General features: G+C 43.5%; 1 protein-coding gene across 1 annotated transcript in view; it reads right to left on the bottom strand.

Annotated features, from left to right (window-relative positions):
* morgue (modifier of rpr and grim, ubiquitously expressed) overlaps positions 1-16,696 on the bottom strand; it is a 38,560-nt gene extending 21,864 nt beyond the window's left edge. Inside the window, exons 1-4 of the mRNA XM_068348984.1 lie at positions 16,553-16,696; positions 14,932-15,060; positions 12,041-12,518; positions 11,599-11,788 (exon numbers count right to left, since the gene is read on the bottom strand). Coding sequence (XP_068205085.1) covers positions 11,599-11,788; positions 12,041-12,518; positions 14,932-15,060; positions 16,553-16,594 — 839 coding nt within the window. The 5' untranslated portion in view covers positions 16,595-16,696. The remainder of the gene's footprint in view (positions 1-11,598; positions 11,789-12,040; positions 12,519-14,931; positions 15,061-16,552) is intronic.
* Positions 16,697-23,387: the final 6,691 nt, after the last annotated feature.

The following is a 23,387-nucleotide window of genomic DNA, read 5'->3' as shown; positions in this document are numbered from 1 at the left end:
TTCGCGAGTTCAGTATTCGAGTTCAGTCAGGGGTATTCTCGTTACTTGTCTAAGAGAGAGGAGAAGACCAATCACATGATAACTGGTAAAACTGAGACTGCTCAAGCACTCACAGACCGCTTGGTCACCGGTAGCAATCTGGATTGCAGCAAGTGACCCCTGTGCACATGCAGATCATGATTGTGCTGACCGTTTACGTGGATAATTAACCCTTTTACCCCCAAAAAGGACGTACTGGTACGTTTCACAAAAGCCATCCCTTTACCCCCGTGGACGTACCGGTACGTCCTTACAAAAAAAATGCTATAAAAATTTTTTTTTTCATATTTTTTATAACATTTTGAAAAAATTCAAGCATTTTCCAAGAGAATGAGACCAACCTGACCTCTCTATGACAAAAATTAAGGCTGTTAGAGCAATTTAAAAAAAATATACTGCAAAATGTGCTGGGAAAATAATAACCCCCTGGGGGTTAAGGGTTGGAATTTTCCAAATAGCCTGGGGGTTAAAGGATTAAGCTTGTAAAGCTAGTAAGTATGTGAACATTCGTGTTCGTGGATCTACAGCTTATGGCTGCTCATGTTTGCGGATAATTGCGTTAGTAGATGATAGTGTTTGTAAATGATCATGTGCGTAGACAAACATGCAAATGAAGCGCTTCAGTTTGAAAAATTGAGTGTAAATGATCATGAGTGTAGAAGCTTGTGGAAGTTGGTGTGCACATAGAATCTTGTATGCGTGAACCATTTTGCACGTGGGCGATTGTACACGTAGGATGAATGCATGGAGGCGATAAGAAGACTCGATATCTCTAACAGATATCTTAGAGGCGAAGCAACCTTTGAAATTCGTACGCGAGGTGATGTTAATTCAAATTGAGAAGGAGTCATCGAGGTGTACGGAAAAGTCCATGGCAGGAGATGGACGAGAGAAAAGCTCTGCGTACTGACCAACAGCGCTTGTGCCTCTTCTCTTAAGATATTTGGCGGTGGTAGTTCGAGCACGAGCTCTTATACCTTGTACGTTTTCCCGTGGATCACATTTTTGAACAGCACTGTTCCTCACACGAAACGATGCGAAGGAACCACAACGAGAGTCTGGAGAATCGGACAGATCAGTCACTCCATGTTTTGGAGAGAGAGAGAGAGAGAGAGAGAGAGAGAGAGAGAGAGAGAGAGAGAGAGAGAGAGAGAGAGAGATTATCCTCTGGAGAATCGGTAAGATCAGTCATTCCATGTTTCAGTGACTTCTTCCTCGGCACACATCACATCCAAAGATCAGAATATTTCTTGTGTCTGAAATCCAGCAACAGAGAGAGAGAGAGAGAGAGAGAGAGAGAGAGAGAGAGAGAGAGAGAGAGAGAGATTATCCTCTGGAGAATCGGTAAGATCAGTCATTCCATGTTTCAGTGACTTCTTCCTCGGCACACATCACATCCAAAGATCAGAATATTTCTTGTGTCTGAAATCCAGCAACAGAGAGAGAGAGAGAGAGAGAGAGAGAGAGAGAGAGAGAGAGAGAGAGAGAGAGAGAGAGATTATCCTCTGGAGAATCGGTAAGATCAGTCATTCCATGTTTCAATGACTTCTTCCTCGGCACACATCACATCCAAAGATCAGAATATTTCTTGTGTCTGAAATCCAGCAACAGAGAGAGAGAGAGAGAGAGAGAGAGAGAGAGAGAGAGAGAATGATCCGATGAGTGGAAATGAAGGGTAGTGCCCTTCCACCAAAAATACCAGTACATATCCTCCGTTCGTACGAGAATTATGAAATCCCATGATTTTTCCCGCTATGGAACAACCCTCTGCTCTTACACATCCCAGCATAAAACCGAGCACAGGTAAAAAGTCGTGAGGAGAACACCCAAACGAGTACCAAGATGCCTTAACGACTCTCCAGTGTTGAGTGCGCTGATGTCTCTTCGCATTCTGGGACAACTTTCACCACTAATTCTAGAAGGGAGGTTCCTGGTACCGCACTCTCTCCCTAAAGGAGAGAAATAATGTAGGAGTATCAGGCTTATGAATACTATCGACTTTGGTTCCCGGACTTCTTCGATGATGTCTTCACTCGTTTTCCCTCAGAAGTTTTAGCAATGCCTCATCGAAGACAATGCAGGAGAGAAGGGACACCTACAAGTCCGTCTTCTTAGGAGTTTTGCAGGCAGATGACGACGCTGTCACGGGGAAGAGATCACAACAGCTTAAGCAAATGATATGTCCTTCATGCCAGAGGGAGCCATCTTACGACACAGCACCAGCAATACCCAAGGAAAACCAATTTCCTTAAGTTCGGGTCGACATTGTACGACCACAAATAAGGAATAGAACAGCAACTGATATGCCACCCCACAGGAACCAGTATTCTGGATAAAGACAGGTAGCACAGTTGTCAGGAAAGACTGCATAACCTTGGCTACTACCATTAACATTACTCGAATACAAATGTCCGCAAGATAATTTATTTAACTTGAAGGAGGAAGTAAAAGATTAAAACTGCCGGATGAGACACCTGCCAGATATTATTACTACCTTATTAAAAGTTTTTAACATCCATTCTAGATTTACCGAGGTCAAACTCTTATCAAAGGTCAAAGGTTTGTATCTCACGAAGGAACAAACTAGTAATGAATATCATAACAAGATTAAAAAAAAAAATAAAGTAACAAATCACTAAGGGATGAAGATATTGAAGCTGCCACGCTTACAATGTGGACCTGCACTTAAGATTGAAGTTTCAGCAACACTGTGCTCCTCCTCTTCCTCAAACAAAATATGACAAATTCGTAGATAATTTGTATTTTTCCTAACTATACAAACCTTAGCTTTTTAATAGGGGGATTAATTTCGGCATAGCTGAAATGACGAGCCATTAAAATTTAACGAGGGTTTACTACCCACACCGAATGCTAGCTGCTATGTACCGTCGGCTGCTATGTACCGGCTCCTACGTACCACTTGTTTGACTTATATGTCCCATTGTTGGGCTGCTATGTACTGGCTCTTATGTACCACCACTTTGGCTTGTATGCACCAAACAAGGCTGCTATGTACCAGATACCAAGTAAGGAAATAAGAACACACCAGGAGATAAAACACAAAACCATAAACATATTGAAATGACATACAATAATTCAAAGTTGTGAAGCAATAAAATTCAGCAAACTGCACATTGTTGATACATTCTTATTCATCTACATGATCTATCAGATCAGCACAGCGGTTTAGAAAGTCTGATGTTGATATGAATTTGTTCTCCTATTTCATCCCGAGGTCATCAAGAGCAATTTGCTTTTTGACAGCATGCTTCCTTTGGTATCTGTGCATTTTCTTTTGTTTAACTAGTTTTACAATGATGGGAATTCTACTGGCCTCATCATGGAGAATACTAATTAAGAAGTACATGTTAATTGAATTGGTTTTTGCTAATCTGTTAATCGCACGGTGCCACCCTTCTACATCATTGTTAGTCCGAACAGGGCATTTGTAACAGCTCCAAGAATGTGGAGGATGCATCTCATTCCTGATCCATGTTTTATTATAGTAAGTAATGAGATCTTTCAATCGTTAATCAGGAAGTGGATGGCTAGGGATATGCCGAAAAGCTGGCTCTCTATGTGATGGAGGTATTACTTTGTAATGGTTTATATTAACTTTGTAAAGTTTGATATTACAATTTACATAAGGTACTTATGTGTTAATACTATTTGAGGTACATAGCAGCAAGGGATGGTACATAGATGCCGGTGGTACATAACAGCCAACGGTACATAGACGCCTGTTCCCCCCACACCGCTAGTTAGCGGGGGGTAGGGGAGGGTAGCTTGCTACCGCCCCCCCCCCCCTCCCTCACACACACCTGTGCTTGAGCTCACTTTGCTTGGAGGTAGGACTTCACGGGGGATAGGGCTGGCGGGCAAGTTTGGTTAAATAGCTAAGGTTTGTATAGTTAGGAAAAATACAAATTATCTACGAATTTGTCATTTGTTCCGTAACTGGAATACAAACCACGCTATTTAATAGGGGTGACTCACCCATTAGGAAGGGTGGACGTCCCAGTCAGTCTGGCTTTTTGGCTTTGCCCGGGGACTCGTTATTTGAGTGTGTAAGCACCCAAGAAATAAGGAGTCCCTGCACCTCACTAGAACCTTGCTACGCAAGGACTGCGGCCTACGCAAGCTGTGTGTGAAGGTATGAAGAAGTGTGACTCGTCCTAGGAAGTTTTTCTGAAGTTCTTTAGATGGAAACTTGTAGACTAGGACTTTCCCAATACCACCTCATCAGGGTATGGGGACGTAACAGTATTAATCTTAATACTAGGAACACAAGGAAGCATGGTTTACCTGCAGTGGTTTGAGGTCAGCTATGCAGAGAATCCAGGATGCTGCTTTCCCCAAGAGAGGAGATGATGAAGAAAATAAGGGCCAGTCAAACCTTTTCATTCATGCAGATTAAAACCGGGTAACAATGCCCTCAACCCTCTGCTACTTGTCCAATAAGGAGCTTGAGGTTTTAAACCAGCTGTTGTGCAGCCACCACAAGGCCGATAGAGAACATATCGAGCATCCTGTGGGTCACGTCTTGCAGGTAGTGGGCTGTGAACGTTGTTTGACGTTTCCACACCCCCGCTTGAAGAACCTGCTTCACTGAGAAATTTCTTTTGAAGGCCAGGGACGCAGCTATGCCCCTGACATCATGTGCTCTAGGGCAACGTGACGGAGGAGGATCTGGATTCAAGGCCAGGTCAATGACCCTACGAATCCATGCAGAGACGGTGTTCTTGGTGACCCTCCTCATAGTCCTTCCTGTGCTGACGAATAATGCTGGCACATGAGGACGGACTGCAGCTGTTGTTCTTTTGAGGTATAGCCTCAAGCTCCTTACTGGGCATAGTAAGAGATGGTCTGGGTCATCTGTTACAGAACGGAGACTAGAAATCCGGAAGGAGTCGAATCGAGGATCCGCCTCTCCAGGATTCTGAGTCTTAGCAATAAACTCAGGGACGAAGCTGAACGTTACCTCCCCCCATCCCCTTGAATGGGCAATGTCATAAGAGAGACACTGAAGTTCGCTGACTCGCTTGGCCGAGGCCAAAGCAAGCAGGAATACCGTCTTCCAGGTTAGTTGGCGATCTGATGCCTGGCGTAATGGTTCATAGGGAGGTCTCTTAAGAGACCTGAGAACTCGAACCCCATTCCATGTGGGAGGTCTCACTTCCGACTGAGGGCATGCAAGTTCATAACTACGTATGAGTATGGAAAGTTCTAGCAATGAAGAAATGTCCATTCCTTTCAGCCTTAAAGCTAGACTTAGAGCTGAGCGATAGCCTTTCACTGCCAAGACTGAAAGGTGCATTTCTTCACGCAAAAACACGAGGAACTCCGCTATTTTTGGAATAGCGGCATTGAGTGGAGAGACTAACCACAGAAGACTTTTCGATGACTTTCCACTTTGCCTGGTAGACTGCTGCAGAAGACTTCCGCAGGTGTCCAGACATCCTAACAGCAACTTGTTGCGAAAATCCTCTCTCAGAGAGGAGATGCTGGATAGTCTCCAGGCGTGAAGTCGTAGTGAACCTACAGCTTTGTGGAAGATGTTGGCATGTGGTTGTTTGAGAAGATTGTGTCGTGGAGGAAGTTCTCTTGGTAGCTCCGTTAGGAGTTGCAGAAGGTCCGGGAACCATTCCGTGTGATGCCAAAGTGGAGCTATGAGGGTCATTGAAAGATTGACCAATGTTCTGGTCTTGTTGAGTACCCTCCTCATCAGACAGAACGGGGGAAAGGCGTAAACGTCGATGTTCTCCCACCGTTGTTGGAAAGCATCTTGCCAGAGAGCCTTGGGGTCTGGGACTGGGGAACAGTACAGCGGGAGCCTTAAGTTCAGGGCCATTGCGAAAAGATCCACAGTCGGAGAACCCCACAAAGTCAGGACTTTGTTGGCTACTAGATGATCCAAAGACCACTCGGTACTCACTATTTGAGATGCTCTGCTCAGATTGTCGGCGAGCACATTCCTTTTGCCTGGAATGAAGCGTGCCGATAGTGGTATCGAGTGGATTTCGGCCCATCTCAGTATCTCTACTGCTAGATGGGATAGTTGCTGCAAAAAAGTACCTCCTTGTTTGTTGATGTAGGCCACTACTGTGGTGTTGTTGCTCATCACCACCACAGAGTGACTTGCCAGGTACTGTTGGAACTGTTGAAGGGCCAGGAAGACGGCCTTCATCTCTAGGAGATTTATATGTTGATACTTTTCTGACTCTGACCAAAGGCTTGAGGTCGTGTGGTGCAGCACATGGCCCCCCCCCACCCTTTCTTTGAAGCGTCCGAAAACAGCATCAAATCCGGGGGGAGGACGAGAAGATCCACTCCTTTTCGTAGGTTCTCGTCTGCCACCCACCACTGGAGGTCCGTCAGTTCCGCAGGTCCCATGGGGATCTGGACGTCCGGGAAATCGTAACCTTGATTCCACCCGGACTTAAGTCGCCACTGGAGGGATCTCATCCTGAGGCGACCGTTGGGAACTAGACGAGCCAGCGATGAAAGGTGACCGAGGAGACGTAACCCCGATTGGGCTGGAAGTTCTTCACGTCTGAGAAAAGGACTTGCGACATTCCTCAGCCTTGCTATCCTGTTGTCTGATGGGAAGGCTTTGTGGAGATTGGTGTCTATAATCATGCCTAGGTATACCAGTTTTTGAGTGGGAAGCAGTGAGGACTTCTCGAGATTTACCATGATCCCCAGATCTTGGCAAAGTCTCATAAGTTTGTCTCGGTGTTGAAGAGGGGATGACACCAAGTCTGCTAGGATTAACCAGTCGTCCAGATAGCGGAGGAGACGGAAGCCAATCCTGTGTGCCCACAATGATATTAGGGTGAACACTCAGGTGAAAACTTGAGGTGTTGTGGAGAGACCGAAGCACAGCACCTTGCACTGGTACTTTTTGTTGTCTAGGCTGAATCTTAAGTACTTCCTTGAAGACGGATGGACTGGGATCTGGAAGTACGTGTCCTTTAGGACCAGTGTACACATGAAGTCTTGCGGTATTACTGCTAGCCTGACCGTGTCCGCTGTTTCCATGCTGAACGGAGTTTATTTGACAAACTTGTTCAGAGATGAGAGGTTGATGACTGGTCTCCAGCTTCCAGACGTCTTTTTTACAAGAAAGAGTTGACTGAAGAAGCCTGAAGATTCGTCGAGGACCTCTTGGAGAGCGCCCTTCTTCAACAGGGTCTGGACTTCTGCCCGAAGGGCTTGCCCCCTTGCCAATCCCATAGCAAGGGAGCTCAAGGACACTGGATTCGTCGTCAGGGGAGGTAGAGATGTTATGAACAGGACGCGATATCCTTGACTGATCACAGAAATTGTCCAGGAATCGGCCCCGAGTTGCTTCCACCTGTCTGAGCAACTTTGTAGGCATCCCCCCACTGGTGGACATGCAGGGGGACTGCCTATCCTAGCGTTTGTGGCCTCAGCTGCTCCCTCTAGGATTCTTGCCTACCCTGGAGGACTTTTTGCCTTTCTTATCCTTGACAGGAAAGGGCTTAGACACCACAGTCTTCGATGCTGTCGTCATTTTAGCGGTCTTGGCTGGACGGGACTGCTGTGGTGCTGGGGGCTTATAGGGCTTAGATGTTAAAGCCCTATGAAGGAGGGAGTCTTGATAAGACTTCCTTCACCTTTCAGCGGCCTGTTCCACATCCTTAGGCTCAAACAGGATGGATCCCTCTAAAGAGGAATGTCTGAGCCTATTGATCTCGGTGCTAGGGACCTTCTGATGGAATCTCTCGGCTACCGCATCCCGACGTTTCAGGATGGTGTTTGCCCACAAGTTCGAGACTTGGTGGGCCAGAACTCGAAGAAGGAAAGTCTCCATAGCTTTCCCAATACGTTCTTTGTTAAAGCCCTCAGAATGTATCAGGATACCTAAGGTCCCTAAGCAGATGTCGAGCCACGAAGTGGCTTGCACAGCACACTTCGCAACTTTCTCCTGGTTAAGGATCTCGGTTGCCGAGAATGAGACCTGCCAGTTGGAGAGTCTCTCAAGAGGGACTCCCCTGGTCACCTCTTCCAACGAGTGGTGAAGCGGAAGAGCTAAATAAGGCTCCTTAAGGATCTCGAAGTACCTCCTCTGCTGTACGCGAGGAGGAGGAAGGAGCTTGTTGGTAGCACTGGAACGGTTGGAGGAGGACATCTCGGAGAGCTGTACAGCGATCTTGTCCCTGGTACTCTTAACCCCCTGAGACAAGGGCAGAGCTGCACTGGTCTTGGAGAGTTTCTGAGTATCGAATACACGGTCCAAGACCATGTCCTTGCCCTCTCGAGGAGGGATCTCCGAGTCGAAAAACCCGTTGAGAGCCCTCATTAGAGTCAGAACTTGCCAAAACGCATATTCTGACTCTTGCTGTTCTCCTCCTGACGTAGGACTTGCAGCGAAGTCTCCTGTCCCCAAAAGCTCTTCTTGGGGAGAGTCACGGACATTTGAGTAGCTAGTTGGCACCGTCCTAGTCCTTATAGAGGACTTTGGTAATGTCTTAGAGTCCTTAGGTTCCTTCCTGGGAAGGATGTAGGACTCTAACATTGATGAAGATGGCAAGTTCCTTTCAGTCCCCACTTGAGAAGACACCTCAGTGTGAGGAGAGGTTTCCCCCCTTGGTGCGATGGGGGAACGTCTCACCTCACGTGATTCCTATGAGGACGAGAAATCTTTGTCCGACAAGGAAGGAGAGATAGTCTGGTGAACAGAAGGAACCTGCCTCGAAGGCTTACGTGGAGTCAATTTAGCCCTTGGAGAAGTTACCGCGTCTGGAACTCCTCTTTTCCTCTTCAAAGGGGTAAAAACAGCCAAGGATCTGTGATCTAATTCAGAGAAAATAGGCTTGAACGCCTGCGTAACGGCTCTGATTAGTGCACCGAACCTGGGCTGTTGGCTGACAGACGCACTGTCAGATATCCCCTTTGAAGGGGCAGGAATTGAAGGATCCCTGGGAGGAGTTCTCATCATTAGTAGGTTCGCCTGAAAAGGCTTAGGGATCCTGGACCCCTCTAGATGTTTCCCTTCCGCCACAATGCGCGCTGTTATGTTATGCGCTTGCGGGGAGGGGAATGAGGCGATGGCGACCTTGCCATGCATAGCTCAGCAGTCTCGCGCGCGGGGGAGCTAAATGGTGCTCGCGCGATGGAGAATACCGAGAATCGCGCGCGGGAGACTGCTGATGCGGGCGCGCGGGAGACTGATGGCGCACAGGAGCGCGTGCAGGAGACTGTTAGCGTGCGTGTTAGCGCACAGGATCAGGGCGTTGAATGCACGGGCGCGCAGGCGAGAGTTTCGCGTGAGCCTGAACCAGTCGTAGGGCGTGCGCGCACAGGAGAAAGACCCCTGGCGCGCGGGCGCGCAGTTAAAGCCTGTGCTGCTTATGGGCGGGCGTCAGAATGAGGGCGCGCAACTGCAGGAGAGGATGGGCGACAGTGCGCAGGTCGCGCGCGCGCATCGTCGTGGGTGCGTGCAGGCGATGGCGCTTGCTGGCGCGATGGCGAGAGCTGGCGCGCAGGCGAGTGCTGGCGCGTGGGAGAAGACAACCTAGTTGACTTCCCAATAGTGCCCAGATCAGAAGATCGTGGGAACGCAGGAGAGATGACTGCTGGGCGTGGGCGTGGGCGCTGGCTCGGGCTGCGCATAGGAGAGCGCTGGCGTGCAGGAGGTTGACGGCGCGCAGGAGAGCACTGACACGCAGGTGAGTGTTGGCGCGCAGCTGGGCGTGTCTGCTCAGGCAAAGCCTGGCGTGCAGGAGAACGTGGGCCCGAATGCTCATGAGTGCGAACATAGCGCATAGAAGAGCTAGGCTCCTGATGGGATGTATGCGCGCGTTGGCGCATACGCCCTTGATGCCCTGTACAGGTATTAGGGTTTGTTGACGGGGCCTGACGAGCTACACGAGCGTGAAAGTCAGGTTTCGTTGGCGCGTAGCACGCATCTGGATCTAAGAAGGGTGACGGAAGGTCGGCAAGTCTGTCGGGTAGAAGGTCGGCATGTCCTTGGAAAGGACGACCTTCCACCGAAGGAGATCGTGAAAGATCCGCAGAAAGGTCCAGGACCACAGGAACAGTCAGTGATCGATGACGAGGCTCCTCTGCGGGGGACTGCAACGAAGATGTTGAACCAAAGAGGTGCCTCCTCACCGCAGGTGAAGGAAGGCCTCTCTGGCGAAGAGGAAGGCAAGCCTTGCGACGGATGTGCCCTCTGGGGGCCGTTGGATCAGCAAGCCGACCTTCTGCAGTCCTCCGAAGAGGAGTCTCTGTAAGTGAACTCCCCCGAGGAAGAGAAACACCAGCAGGAGAGACTGTTGGACTTAGTTTCTCCCTCGTTGGTTGAACAGGACCGGGAGAAACTAAGGCATCAGCTACCGTAGGGTTTGAAGAGGTAGAGGTGATGGGTAATACCGCATTGGATACCTCTGACACCACAACGTCTCCAATCGACAGAGGATCAACCTCTGCCGGAGGTGGCGGTTGCTTGACAGCGGCACCCAATCGGATGTAGTCAAGTAAGACCTCCTTGGAGGGCGAACCCGTAAGTCCCAAGGAGGACCAAAGCTGAAAAAGAGGGATTAGTGACAAATCCCCCGGGGGGAGAGGTGGAGCTGCTTTGCTAGGGGAAGCAATGCATATCTCGAACCCCGAGTTTGGTAAACAGTACAACGGCCTACGCTACCACTCGACAGTCTCTCGAAAGCGACCGACCGAGTGGGAGCTTTGGAGGAGGTTTGAGTAATGGAAGAAGAGGCCTTGGGTTTTTCTCCTTTCAAAGAAACCTTCAAAGGAGAAATATCTCGTTTGGACTTCTTCTTCCGTCGCCGCGAAAACCTCTCCCACTGGGACGTAGACCACTCCCTACACTCAATGCACCTATTGTTGCTATCACACCGTTGGCCCCTACAGGAAGGACAAAGGGCGTGAGGATCAGTCTCGACCGCCGACATGAGTGTTCCACAGGGGTGGTTAGGATATCCAGGGCAGGTACGCTTAATAACAGAGGCCAACTTCACACACAAAACTGTAAAAGAAAAAGCAAAAAAGCATTAATGGCTGCCAATGGCGGCGAGGATGAAAGCGGACACGTCCGACTACCATGCGAGCTGAGAGCAAAGTGAGCTCAAGCACAGGTGTGTGTGAGGGGGGGGGGGATAACAAGCTACCCTCCCCTACCCCCGCTAACTAGTGGTGTGGGTAGTAAACCCTTGTTAAATTTTAATGGCTCATCATTTCAGCTACACCGAAAGTAATACCCCTATTAAATAGTGTGGTTTGTATTTCAGTTACGGAACAAACAACCATACTAGATTTGCCGAGGTCAAACTCTTATCAAAGGTCAAAGGTTTGTATCTCAAGAAGGAACAAACGAGTAATGAATATCATAAGATTGAAAAAAAAAAAAAAAATAAAGTAACAAATCACTAAGGGATGAAGATATTGAAGCTGCCACACTTACAATGTGGACCTGCACTTAAGATTGAAGTTTCAGCAACACTGTGCTCCTCCTCTTCCTCAAACAAAATATCAACATTAAAATTATGACAAAAGGCACAAGAAAATGCTTACAGTTTGGTATACACTTGCTGCCACGGAACCCTGTTATACAGGGGTCGGAAGAGGGGCCACCGGCGCGTCACAAACTCCTTCCACTGATCGTCCTTCACGTAACGCGAGACCAGGTTGTGCCACCGCATACACACGTGATCCACGGACCAGAGGGTCATGTCGTCCAGGAGGTCGAACACCACCATCAACACTGTAAAAGATAGGCAAGATTTGTTTCTAAATTCCCTTGAAAGAAATAATTTGTAACTTCAAAGCTTTTCATAAAACACAATGAGACATGCTTGTAAAATCCCTTGAAGAAAATCATTTGTAATTTTGAAAACTTTTTATAAAACACAATGAGACACAATTGTAAATTCCCTTGAAGGAAGCCCATTTTAACTTCAAAAGCTTTTTATAAAATACTGTACAATTAGAGACCGTCACCCCTCTCCAAACGCACCTTCAGGCGGGATACGATGTATGAGCGATGGGTCGAGGTTGTCGGGCGGTCTAGGACAAGTCAGCTGGTTGATCATCTCCTGCAGGCTTCCTTTACTGACAACATTGTTTCCACCCAAGCACCCCCTGCCTCCTACATTACTCACGGACGGGCCGATGCCGTTGCTCCGGCCGGGCAAGACAACACCGAGTCCAGAAGGACCCCCGCCGCTAACACTCGCCGGTATGCTGTCGCCGCCTGCTATGCTCTCCGGGACCAGCATGGCAGCGGCCCCTTCGACGTAATCCATGTCCCCCATGTCTTCTACGACGGGGATGCGATTTCCCTCGTTGTTCCCATCAGGCGGCATCAGCTGCTGCTGCTGCTGGGGAGGTTGGAGGGCTTGCTGTAGGTCCCCTTGGCTATCACGTCGCTGGATCTGGTGGAAATCGGTCGGATCCTTCGGCTCTTCGTTGCCGGAGTCACCGTCGTCTGTTTTCTAGGGAAAGATATAAACAATGCATTATAAATCTATCATTCTCTTTATGCTATAGTCCTGAGAGGGAGAGTTTAAAGGGTGTTCATGAATGGCGGAGGCAAGGGACAGTGACATTGCCCTATCAAGCAGGACAATGCCCTAGAGACTGACCATATATACATGTGATCAGCATCCAAGTCCCCTTTCCACACATGCTAGGACCAGGGAGGGCCAGGCGGTGGCTGCTGATGACTCGGCACGTAAGCCCATAGGCTCCTCCAAACCCCCATCCTTAGCGCACAAGGATGGTGAGGTTGCAGACACTACAAGAAAGTATCGAGTTTGAGCAGGACTCGCTGTTCCGTCCAGCAGAAAGCCAGGCAATGACGTTTCCAGTAGGTTATGTCAAAATCCTTACCTGCTTTGTTGACAGGAGGACGTACTGATCTTAAGCTGGGCTCATTAACCCTTTTACCCCCAGGCTATTTGGAACTTTCCAACCCTTTACCCCCAGGGGTTATTTTTATTTCAAGCACATTTTGCAATATATTTTATTTAAATTGCTCTAACAGCCTTAATTTTTGTCATGGAGAGGTCGGGTTGGTCTCATTCTCTTGGAAAATGCCTGAAGTTTCTCATAAAATTATCAAAAATATGCAAAAAAAGATATAAATAGCAGTTTTTTGCAAGGACGTACCGGTACGTCCATGGGGGTAAAGAGATGGGTTTTGTGAAACGTACCAGTACGTCCTTTGGGGGTAAAAGGGTTAAATGACAAGTGATAAATAATGCCCAATTTCTCAATAGAGTAATGGAAAATAAAAATTTATTCACCTAGAATGCCACTAGCCGTGAGGTCAAAAGCCTTGTCATTAACCTTCATTTTACTGAACAGTGATATATCATAAAAAAAAGCACTTATATCTCACCAATCAAAATGCACTTATAGTGAGAGTTAACCCGTGATTTGCATGGCGACCTTTAACTACGGCAATGTCCTGAAGTTTATGTAGAACTTAATTTCCACTTACACGGAGTTACCGTCGTTCAAACTGGCACTGAATAATTTGCTTAGTCTGTCCAAAATAGAATTCTTCAAATGTACTCTTGGTGGATGAAGGAAGCATTGAACCACAAAAAACAAATGAACAAAAAATAAGTCTATAATTCATGCCTTCCTTCCTAACATAAAAAAAAAGATAAGCACAGTAATACAGGATTACAAAAATGGCTGAATAACATTAAAATAGAGTTGGCAGTTCATTATGGAACAAGCCACCTACAAAAATAAAAAAAACGGTTTATTACTTTAATGCAAAAGAATTCACAGATTATTCTTCTTTAAACAAAATATTGAGAGTCGGGGACACACTGTAACCCAGGATGAGGGTTTGGTAAAAGTTACTATCAGTTAGTCAATGGTTCAATAGATGTAAAATGTACGGAATCAAGTATTCTCAAGATAGTATTATTTGCGTGGTGGATAAAAAAAAGGATGATGTTGATGCGTGTGCATACCTGTTAGAATATAATACCGCGCTCTCTTCTCTATTTCCCACAGAGTACAGAAAGGATAAAAATATAAGGTATTGTATCATTAACCCTTTTACCCCCAATGGACGTACTGGTACGTTTCACAAAACTCGTCCCTTTACCCCCTTGGACGTACTGGTATGTCCTTGCAAAAAACTGCTATTTCCATTTTTTTTTTCGCATATTTTTAATAACTTTATGAGAAACTTCAGGCATTTTCCAAAAGAATGACCAACCTGACCTCTCTATGACGAAAATTAAGGCTGTTAGAGCAATTTAAAAAAAATATACTGCAAAATGTGCTTGAAAAAAAAAATGCCTTGGGGCTAAGGGTTGGAAAGTTCCAAATAACCTGGGGGTAAAAGGGTTAATAGTCAATGCATCTATTGACATCAAACAGGGATAAGAATGGAAAAACTTTAAGAGAGATTCTCATCGTATTAAAAAAAATTCATATTTCTTTTTTTTGTGTTAATAAATATCTTGATCGATGCCTCTCTGCACACCATAGCAATGCAAAAAGACACCAAAAGACAATAACAATAAAATCAGCAGAAAACAAACAGACTGTACTGAACACATTGACTCAAACTTATAACAGAACTATTATTATTATTACTAGCAAAGCTACAACCCTAGTTGGAAAAGCAGGATGCTCTAAGCCCAAGGGCTCCAACAGGGATAAATAGCCCAGTGAGGAAATGAAATAAATAAACAATATAGTATACTGCATGAATAAAATCATAAAACATTCTATAATCCGTAACAACCATATATGAAGAGAGACTTATGTCAACCAGTTCAACATAAAAACATTCGCTGCAAGTTTGAGTCTCTGAACACTGATAGGGAGAATCATATTGAGGTATATAACATGAACTAGACCAGTACCGTACTCTACCTCTTGGTACGGCCCAATGTTGAGCCGCTGCGATGCGTCGTTTGGATAGAGAAGAGCGTGGCATGTTGCGCAAACGGGCTCGCTGAAGCAAGGGCCGTAATATCCGTTGCAGAAGTAACAGGATTCATTCTGAAAAAATTTAATCAATTAAATCTTCTTACACTTTTAGAGAAACAGCGAGAGAAAGGAATTTAGTCCTTATTCAATAATTAATCAGACGTTTAGTCATACCAAATGCTTAGCCTAGTTTAGGCTAGGATAAGTACAAATGAAATAAAACTGCAATATACCTGCTAAGGTTATAGGCAAATATAAAGTCAAATCCTAACTATTAACGAGCTACTAGAATCCCACATATCAGAGTATATGTTTTCCCGTGCACCATTCGTAAATACGACTGTCTTTATTAGGACAAAAATTCGCGGAGAGTCATTCGTGAAGAGTGATGATTCCACTGCTTATCGGACCCTTGCAATCAAAGGTTATGTACGCAGCAATTAACCAGTGAGCATTCTACCTGTATTGAATCAAAGATGCCTGGCATGTTACGTCGTCACGGTCATAAAAGTAAGTCATCGATTTCTTTAACTTTAATGTGTTAGTTTTATTATATTTTGTTAAGAGTACGAAGCTCAGCATTACCGATTGCCAATGCATACGAGGGTGATGTTTTATTTTCCAGTGATCGTAAGTGAGGAACAAGAACATTAACGTTGGTAATGTCATCGTAACATTACTAACGTTAGCGTGCGCAGCTCAACATTACCGCTTGCCAGTACATACGAGCTTGATGTTTTATTTTCATACGAGCGAAGCGAGCTAATGGCGAAACAAGAACCATTATATATAAATTTATCGTAACAGTACTAACGTTACCGTAACGTGAGTAACGTGATATAACAAAGGGCATTATATTGGGTTTGTGACCTGGGAACTTCTAGGTTATGTTCTGTACCCTTTTTGTACTTTTTTATATATTGTGTAAAGGGTATATGGAAAAATTCTTTAAAACACACGATAATAATACCGTATCATTGCTAACATTGGTAGCTCCAACGTAACGTTGGCAACGCTGTGTATCACCATAACATTGGCAACTCTGTGTATCACCGTAACATTGGTAACGCTGTGTACCGTTGGTAACGTTGCTAATGTTACCGTTCGCAGTACATACGTGAGTGAAGTGACACCGAATCTGAACAAGTCATTATATTTAAGTATTTTAACAAAATATATAGAATAAAAGACATTATATTTAACCATTTTAGCAGAAAATACATGTTTTCCAGTAGAAAATAACGTGATTTAACTGGTTTTCACCTTCATTTCACCCGTAATAACAGCAACCAGTCCTGACACTTAAAGTTAGTAGGACTGGTTGTTCTGTTGGTTTGCGGTTGAAATGAAGGTCAAATTCGGTCAAATCTCGTTATTTACTTTAGAAAAACATATATTTCCTGTTCGAAATCAGACCCTGTCATACAGTACAACTTTACCAACAACACACTATCTCGCCCAACTTCCGACGAACGGTGCACGTCTAAACATTTACCACCACTTCCTTTAGCAACCCCATTACAAAATCCCTCATAGATAAGAAACGGGTAACCCCAATACTCACAAGATGGTCGAAATTTTCCGTAAATTCTATTCCCCATTCCATAATCCGGACGAGCAGCCTAAAACCGATATATTTCAATAACTGAATCAGAATAACGTGAAATACGTTTTCACTCTGAAAATGTAAACAAAGTTAGTAGTAATGAGAAATTTTTTCCTTTAGAACGACTCTTCTGTTTTTAACTCTTCTTCCTTAAGTTTCTTTTTTTTAACTCTTTCCTTACGAGTTTTCTATTAATTTTTCCTTGTGTATTTGGTTTATTACTTTTCTTTCTTATTTATACATATTCTTTTAATTCTTTTTTAGTTTCTTTACCTAGCTTAGACATTTTTCCTTATAAAAAGGCTTCGTAATCTTAATCTAAATATATTTTAAAAAGTTTTATTTCATATATCATAATCTAGTTTTGATTATCTGTAATAATTGCTCTAATAACAGTTTCACAGACCATTTATTTCTATAAACCTAATTACTTGCAAATTTCATCATTTATCTTGTTTCCATATTATTTACCTTTTTCAGTTTTTTTGTATAAATTTTCATCTATTACATTTTCTTACTTCATTTTAATCAAATCTATTCACTCTGGAATTTACAATTTTCTACTATTTCATTCAACCAGTCACTTCTACCTTACATAGTTACATCATTCATGACCTTACACAGTATCTTCCATCTCTCGAGCATTTTATTCTCATAATGTTTCCCTAATTCCCAATGCTTAAAGACTTTACTTTTTCTATATTATAGTCAATTATTTTTATTAGAATTGAAATAAATGATTGGAAAAAAAATATTTATACTGTCTACTTTCTCCCATAAACTTACTTATGGTTGACACCAAGAATTAAATTTCTAAGTTCTTCCATTAGCTGTTGGATTATCAACTATCATTCTACCTATTTGATTCCGCAGATTTGCTATCCTTTCGCTTATCTCGTTTTCTTTAATGTAGCTCTTTAAATCTAGCTTATAGAAAATAATGTTTAACAAAAGCTAGTCCTGGTTTCTTTAGTGTACTGTAGTCCAATCACAAAGGGTTGAAATTCTTGAGATTACCACTGTGCCACATCTAGAGTTCTCTTGCTTGAGGGTACAATCGGGCACACTATTCTGTCTTATTTCTTTATCTCTTGTTTTTTGAAGTAGTTTTATCTAATTGTTAAACACTTCTCTTGTAGTTTATTTATTTCCTTATTTCTTTTCCTTACTGGGCTATTTTCCCTGTTGGAGCCCTTGGGCTTATAGCATTCTGCTTTTCCAATTAGGGTTGTAGCTTAGCAAGTTCTCTACTCGTATGGTCCTAGATTACTCTTCAATGGCAACCTGATGAAAATCGACGAGGGATATGAAAGATTTCCATGTTTGTTTTCCAACTGCCGCTCTGTTGCCACATTCCCTGATTCTTTTTTAAAACAACAGGACTCTTTTTTTTTTTCATTAAAAACGGTTCAATCTGGGAGGCGATATGTGATGGCATCTCAAAACCGACCTCCACAACTTGATTTATTGAAGTTGTGTTCAAGTCCATTGTCTCTCGTTGAGCAAAACCATAACAATAAATTAAACTAAACTTATCGATCTATTTTCCATCAAACAAAGGAACAAAAGGGGACCTTTCTTCTCTCTGCTACTCCCAGCCTGACGAGGGATTCAGCAGTTTGACTGGTACTGCTAGGATGCCACACCCACCCTCGCCCGTTACCCACCACAAATGAGGTTTCATACTCTGAATCCCCTACTGCTGCTACCTCCGCGGTCACCAAGGCAACCGGAGGAAGCACCAGGGCCTACCGGAATTGGTCCCTAAACTAAACCCAAGTCCTTTAAATTAACATAGCTCTTGACAAAATGATTGAGATGAACTCATCTCAATAAACTTATAAACATTTTTCCAGCCAAAGGATTTTAATGAAGAATTTTGATGAAAACCATTATCATAATAATAATTAGGAAATACAGGTACAACCACATAAAGCTAAAACTTTTCTTCTCCATGAATTGACCTCATGGGGGACTTGCTGGTCTTGAAAACGAGCCCAGGCTATGTACCCAGGTAGAACAGAAAACGTTCTTCATGGGAACATCAGTCATAGATGACAACTTTGTGGGATCCTGAGGCAGTTTGCAGGTTTGATAATGTTCCTTCTGGCATGAGTACATCATCTTACTGTATACTAGTCAAAATACACCTTGGCCTTCATACATACTCTATGCAAGAAACCGTTACAAATCTTTACATCTTCAGGAAGTACACTACAGTACTTTAAAAGAGAATCTGGTTTCTCGTCAAAAGCAGCAATGAATTCACAGCATCATTAATAACTTTTCTGTTAAATACCATAAGGAAAACTTGAATGTGAATAAAAACATGAATATCGCAGCATTTTCCAGATGAAAGAGTAAATCTGCTATCATAAAAATACGTTTAAATTGGGCATTGTATCACAATTACTGAAAATTAAAAAATAAATACTAAAGACACTTTTAAATCTATAAGTCTTCTATAGTAATTACTAACCTTCAAGGTTATGCTAGTATAGAAAAAAAAAAACCTTGTTAATGTAATGTACAACCAACTTGAAGGTTGGAGATTCACACACGCTTTAAATTTGAAGTAATTCTTATTCAACAACTTCCTGTACAGTATTGTAAACTTTTCACATCTTGCATACTGGTACGTAAGCAAAGCCTCTTCATCTGAAGTAGGTATTATATGATTTGGGAATTTGTATTCCAACTGCAGGAAGTAGGAATCATTTAAATTATCCAGCATTTCCATCTTCCCCAAAAGAACGGTCAAACTTGGCGGTTCAATTTTTCACTAAAAATCACAAATTTTAAGTAATTTGTATTTTTCCTAACAGTACTTACCTCGAACTACTTTCTTAGGAGAGAGAAAGGAGATCTAGCCTCCCATGCGGCTCCATCCGTGACCCACGAGGCGCCTGACGTGGAGGATCAAGTGGCTGAAGGCCTTATAGAAGGGGGAGAGTGCTCAGCGGATGACGTCTCCTCCTACAGAAAGGTTCTCACGCTCATCAGGCGGCACCACAGGCTTGACGACCCGAAACCCTTGACGGAGCAGGCCTGGCTCTCCGGTCTGGGCAGGTTAGTGGACAACCCGGTCCAGCAGAAGACGTCTCTAACCCTTCCTCTAGCGCCGGACGTGAAATTAGGTATGGACCATATAGACAGGTACGTCGCGAGCCAAGCGGACGCCCCCAGGAGCCAAGGGTCCTCCAAGCTGCTTCTGGGCCTAAGAACACAGAAACGGTTCTACGTCCCGGACGGTCGGCGTGGAGCCGTGTTGGAACAATTAGATTTTCAAAGAATACGGAAATCACAGACTTTTGTATTTGTTTTAGAAAGGTACCAGACACCAAACAAGACTTTTTATTACTGTTTTTAACTTCATACAAATGTTGGAATGATGAGTGATACAAAAAATTTGTACAAGATACAGTATTTACAACTAGTGTACAGTACAGTAGTGTCAGTGTGCAAAAAAGAGCAATATTCATTTCACAGTAATATATATAATCTTACTACAGTACCTACATAAAATTCTACATCTTCTAACACACCTTAGGCCGGGAGCACACTAGCGACTCTGTGGCGCCACAAAGCCACCGCATCGTGTGGCGGGGATGTGGTCTCCCATAGGTTTCCATTGTTTTCAAGGTTTGCTGCGCAAACTAGCGACTGTGGCAAGCGACTGTGGCTCTCTGTCACTCATCTCAGCCACAGGCACGGCTTTAAAACAATGGAAACCTATGGGAGACCACATCCCCGCCACACGATGCTGTGGCTTTGTGGTGCCACAGAGTCGCTAGTGTGCCCCCGGCCTTATTCATTCTGAACAATTCTACGTAGAATAGTCTTCACATCTACAACATTCTAACAAGGCTACCACATACCATCTGTAACCATGATTGTAAGTCTTACTCAGAATTTTAACTTGACATATAAATCTCAGATTCTGATCAATACTTGAAGATTACAAAGCAACAGGTTCCAAATTAACATTGTACATTTGTGACTAGCTTTGCTTACAATCATACGAGATCACTGAGTCACTGTAAAGTACAGTATGCAATTCTTTCATTAAGAATTGAACAAGATAAAGAATAATTAGAGTGATAATAACTGGTGGACGTAGTCTGGTAAAATGACAGAATCGGTGATGTTTATACTGTCAATATATTGTTCTTATAGAAATCTGTTATATCTATTATCATTATTACTAGCTAAGCTACAACCCTAGTGGGAAAAGCAGGACTGCTATAAGCCCCAGGGGCTCCAACAAGGAAAGTAGCCCAGTGAGGAAAGGAAAGAGAGAAATAAACAATTTGTATATGAGAAGTGATAATAAAAATTATAAAATATCTTCAACATCAGTACTGTAACAACGTTGTATTAAAAGCAGCTTTTAAAGCTAATTAAAATGATTATTAATTACCTTCCCGAACTAGCTCCTTTAAAATCCAAAGAAAATTGTTTTCTTTTTTGTTGGAAATAATTACAAATTAAAAAAGGGATTTTGACGAAGGAAAAATCTATTTCTGGGAAGAGGCCTGTGACGCCCGGTGAGAAAGGTCCTTCCTTATACCTTTCCTAATATAAATCTTCCAAATATACTAGAGAAAGATAAAAGCATGGAATGCAGAGGTTACAACCCTCGTGCGAACACCTTGTAGGTGTCGTGTATTAAACAAAGGCGTGTGAAAAGCCACTATTCACAGGTTGTCTTCCATTTAGATAATCCCTTCATCAATGGGGAGGGCCGTGACAGGCCCTAGAGAACAAAGTTGAACTACCCCAACGACACCTACCACGCGCGCCCTCTAGGACATCCTTCTGATTTTGGACTTGCAAACAAGTTGAGAGGCCGCCCCAGAAAAAAGTTTCAAAATTTGCTACATGGTGAAAAAAATGTAGGATTAAAAAACTGGTTTTGACATAGGAAAAATCTATTTTTAGGGGGCTCAAGCCATGTCGTCCTGAAGGAAGTTTCTTAAAGGCAGCTTTCTACTTGGGATATTCCTTCTTGCAGCAGAAATATCCAAAATAGAAAGCTGCCGTTGAGGAACTTCCATCAGGACGACATGGCTCGAGCACCCCCAAAAAAGCGCAATTAATTTCTTGTTGGTATAAAGTTTACTTATCCCAGTGGTAACACAAAACATACGCATTTAAATTATTTTCGTACTGATCAGTAGTTTGGTCCATCAGGAATTGATTTGTAGAAAAAGTGATGGAAGAAGAATCCTTATGAATCGAACTATATAACTCAGAAATTATAAAACTAATAATCCTAACGTAAAGTGGTCAGAAAATAATTGATTGTGTTTCCAATGACTATTCTTAAACTCAAGGTTAATTCAAATAGAATTTAAACTTGATATAGGGATGGGTTCATTAATTGAATTCATCACAGAGAATTAGAGTCATAAATTAGGCAATGTTAACTAAGTTGAATTTATTGCGAAGATATAGAATCAACTAGACAAGGAAGTATTCTAACTTGTACAGGTACGGCGTAAAAGATTATCAGAGAGTGACGGGCGTTTTAAGATTTTCGAGGTAAAGCACTTGCTCATAGACACACGGTCTTTAGGGTCAAGCCGGCAGTCATCCGTAAACGAACGAGGAGAGTGTGAATATCAGCCGACCTTGTACAAGTCAAGGCCGAATTCTTAGTTTTTCGCTTGATACAGTCTAAAGGACGCTCATGAATGGCAGAGCGAGGAAAAGTGACATTGCCCTATCAAGCAGGACAATGCCCTAGAGCCTAACCATATATATAGTACATATGATCAGCAGCCAAGCCTCCTCTACACCCAAGCTAGGACTAAGGAGGGCTAGGCAATGGCTCCCCCAAAGCCCCCATCCTTAGCTCACAAAGATGGTAAGGTTGCAGCAACCAAAGAAACTAACGAGTTTGAGCGGGACTCGAACCCTAGTCTGGCATTCACCAGTCAGGGACGTTACACATAATGTGCAGTATCCTTTGATTAAACACTTCGTGTATGTTTGTACAGACTAGAGACTGTTAGGCCGCAAATTTGTAGTAGCCTAGCCTGGGCTAACATATGCTAGCATAAGCTATTCGCCCTCATCGGCACTTTGACATTATCAGAACCCCTTATTGATCACACAAGACAATTTGATACTATTGGAACATCTCTTATACCTATCAATGAGCATACAAAAGAAATTACTTTACCAGTAAACAATAGTGCCACATATCAGCCAGTTCTGTCAGGATGGTAAAAGATCCTCAAATAATGGAATCTACGTAATAAATTACGAGTGGGAAGGTGGATGTTTTGGCTAAAATAAATAATGTTTTCAATGCTGAATCTTTCCTCGAGGATCTCTGTTCTTACTAAATATCAAAAGTAGCTAATTACTGCATTGTAATCTGTAACATAACGTATATGAAGTCAATCGTTTGACCGTGTTTGAAAGAATAGCCATCAACGGCATTGTTATAAAAACCCTTTCATACTTTTTAAGTACGACAGATTGCAAAACACTTGTTAAAATAAATGCTGAAAATAATGGAAACCTTGCTAGAATGTTGTAAATGAATACTCCAGTCGACAGCGATAAAAAGAATACTCTAACCTCTGAGCCTGGGAAAACACGGAAGCCTCTTGCCTATTCCTCCGAGGTCTGAGGAATCAAGAGAGACGCAATGGCAGTGTTGCTATTCAAGATTGGCAAGGAAGCATCGCCTGGGCGGAAAATTAAAACAAAGGCACTTTTCATTCATGAGAAAACATAAGGAATTAGTTTTGAACTTTTTGAAGTTAAGAGACAATAGTTG

Source organism: Palaemon carinicauda, chromosome 25, assembly GCF_036898095.1.
Source record: "Palaemon carinicauda isolate YSFRI2023 chromosome 25, ASM3689809v2, whole genome shotgun sequence".
Lineage (NCBI taxonomy): Eukaryota > Metazoa > Arthropoda > Malacostraca > Decapoda > Palaemonidae > Palaemon > Palaemon carinicauda.
Note: the sequence above shows the minus strand (reverse complement) of the source record. Positions and strands in the feature narration are given on the sequence as shown.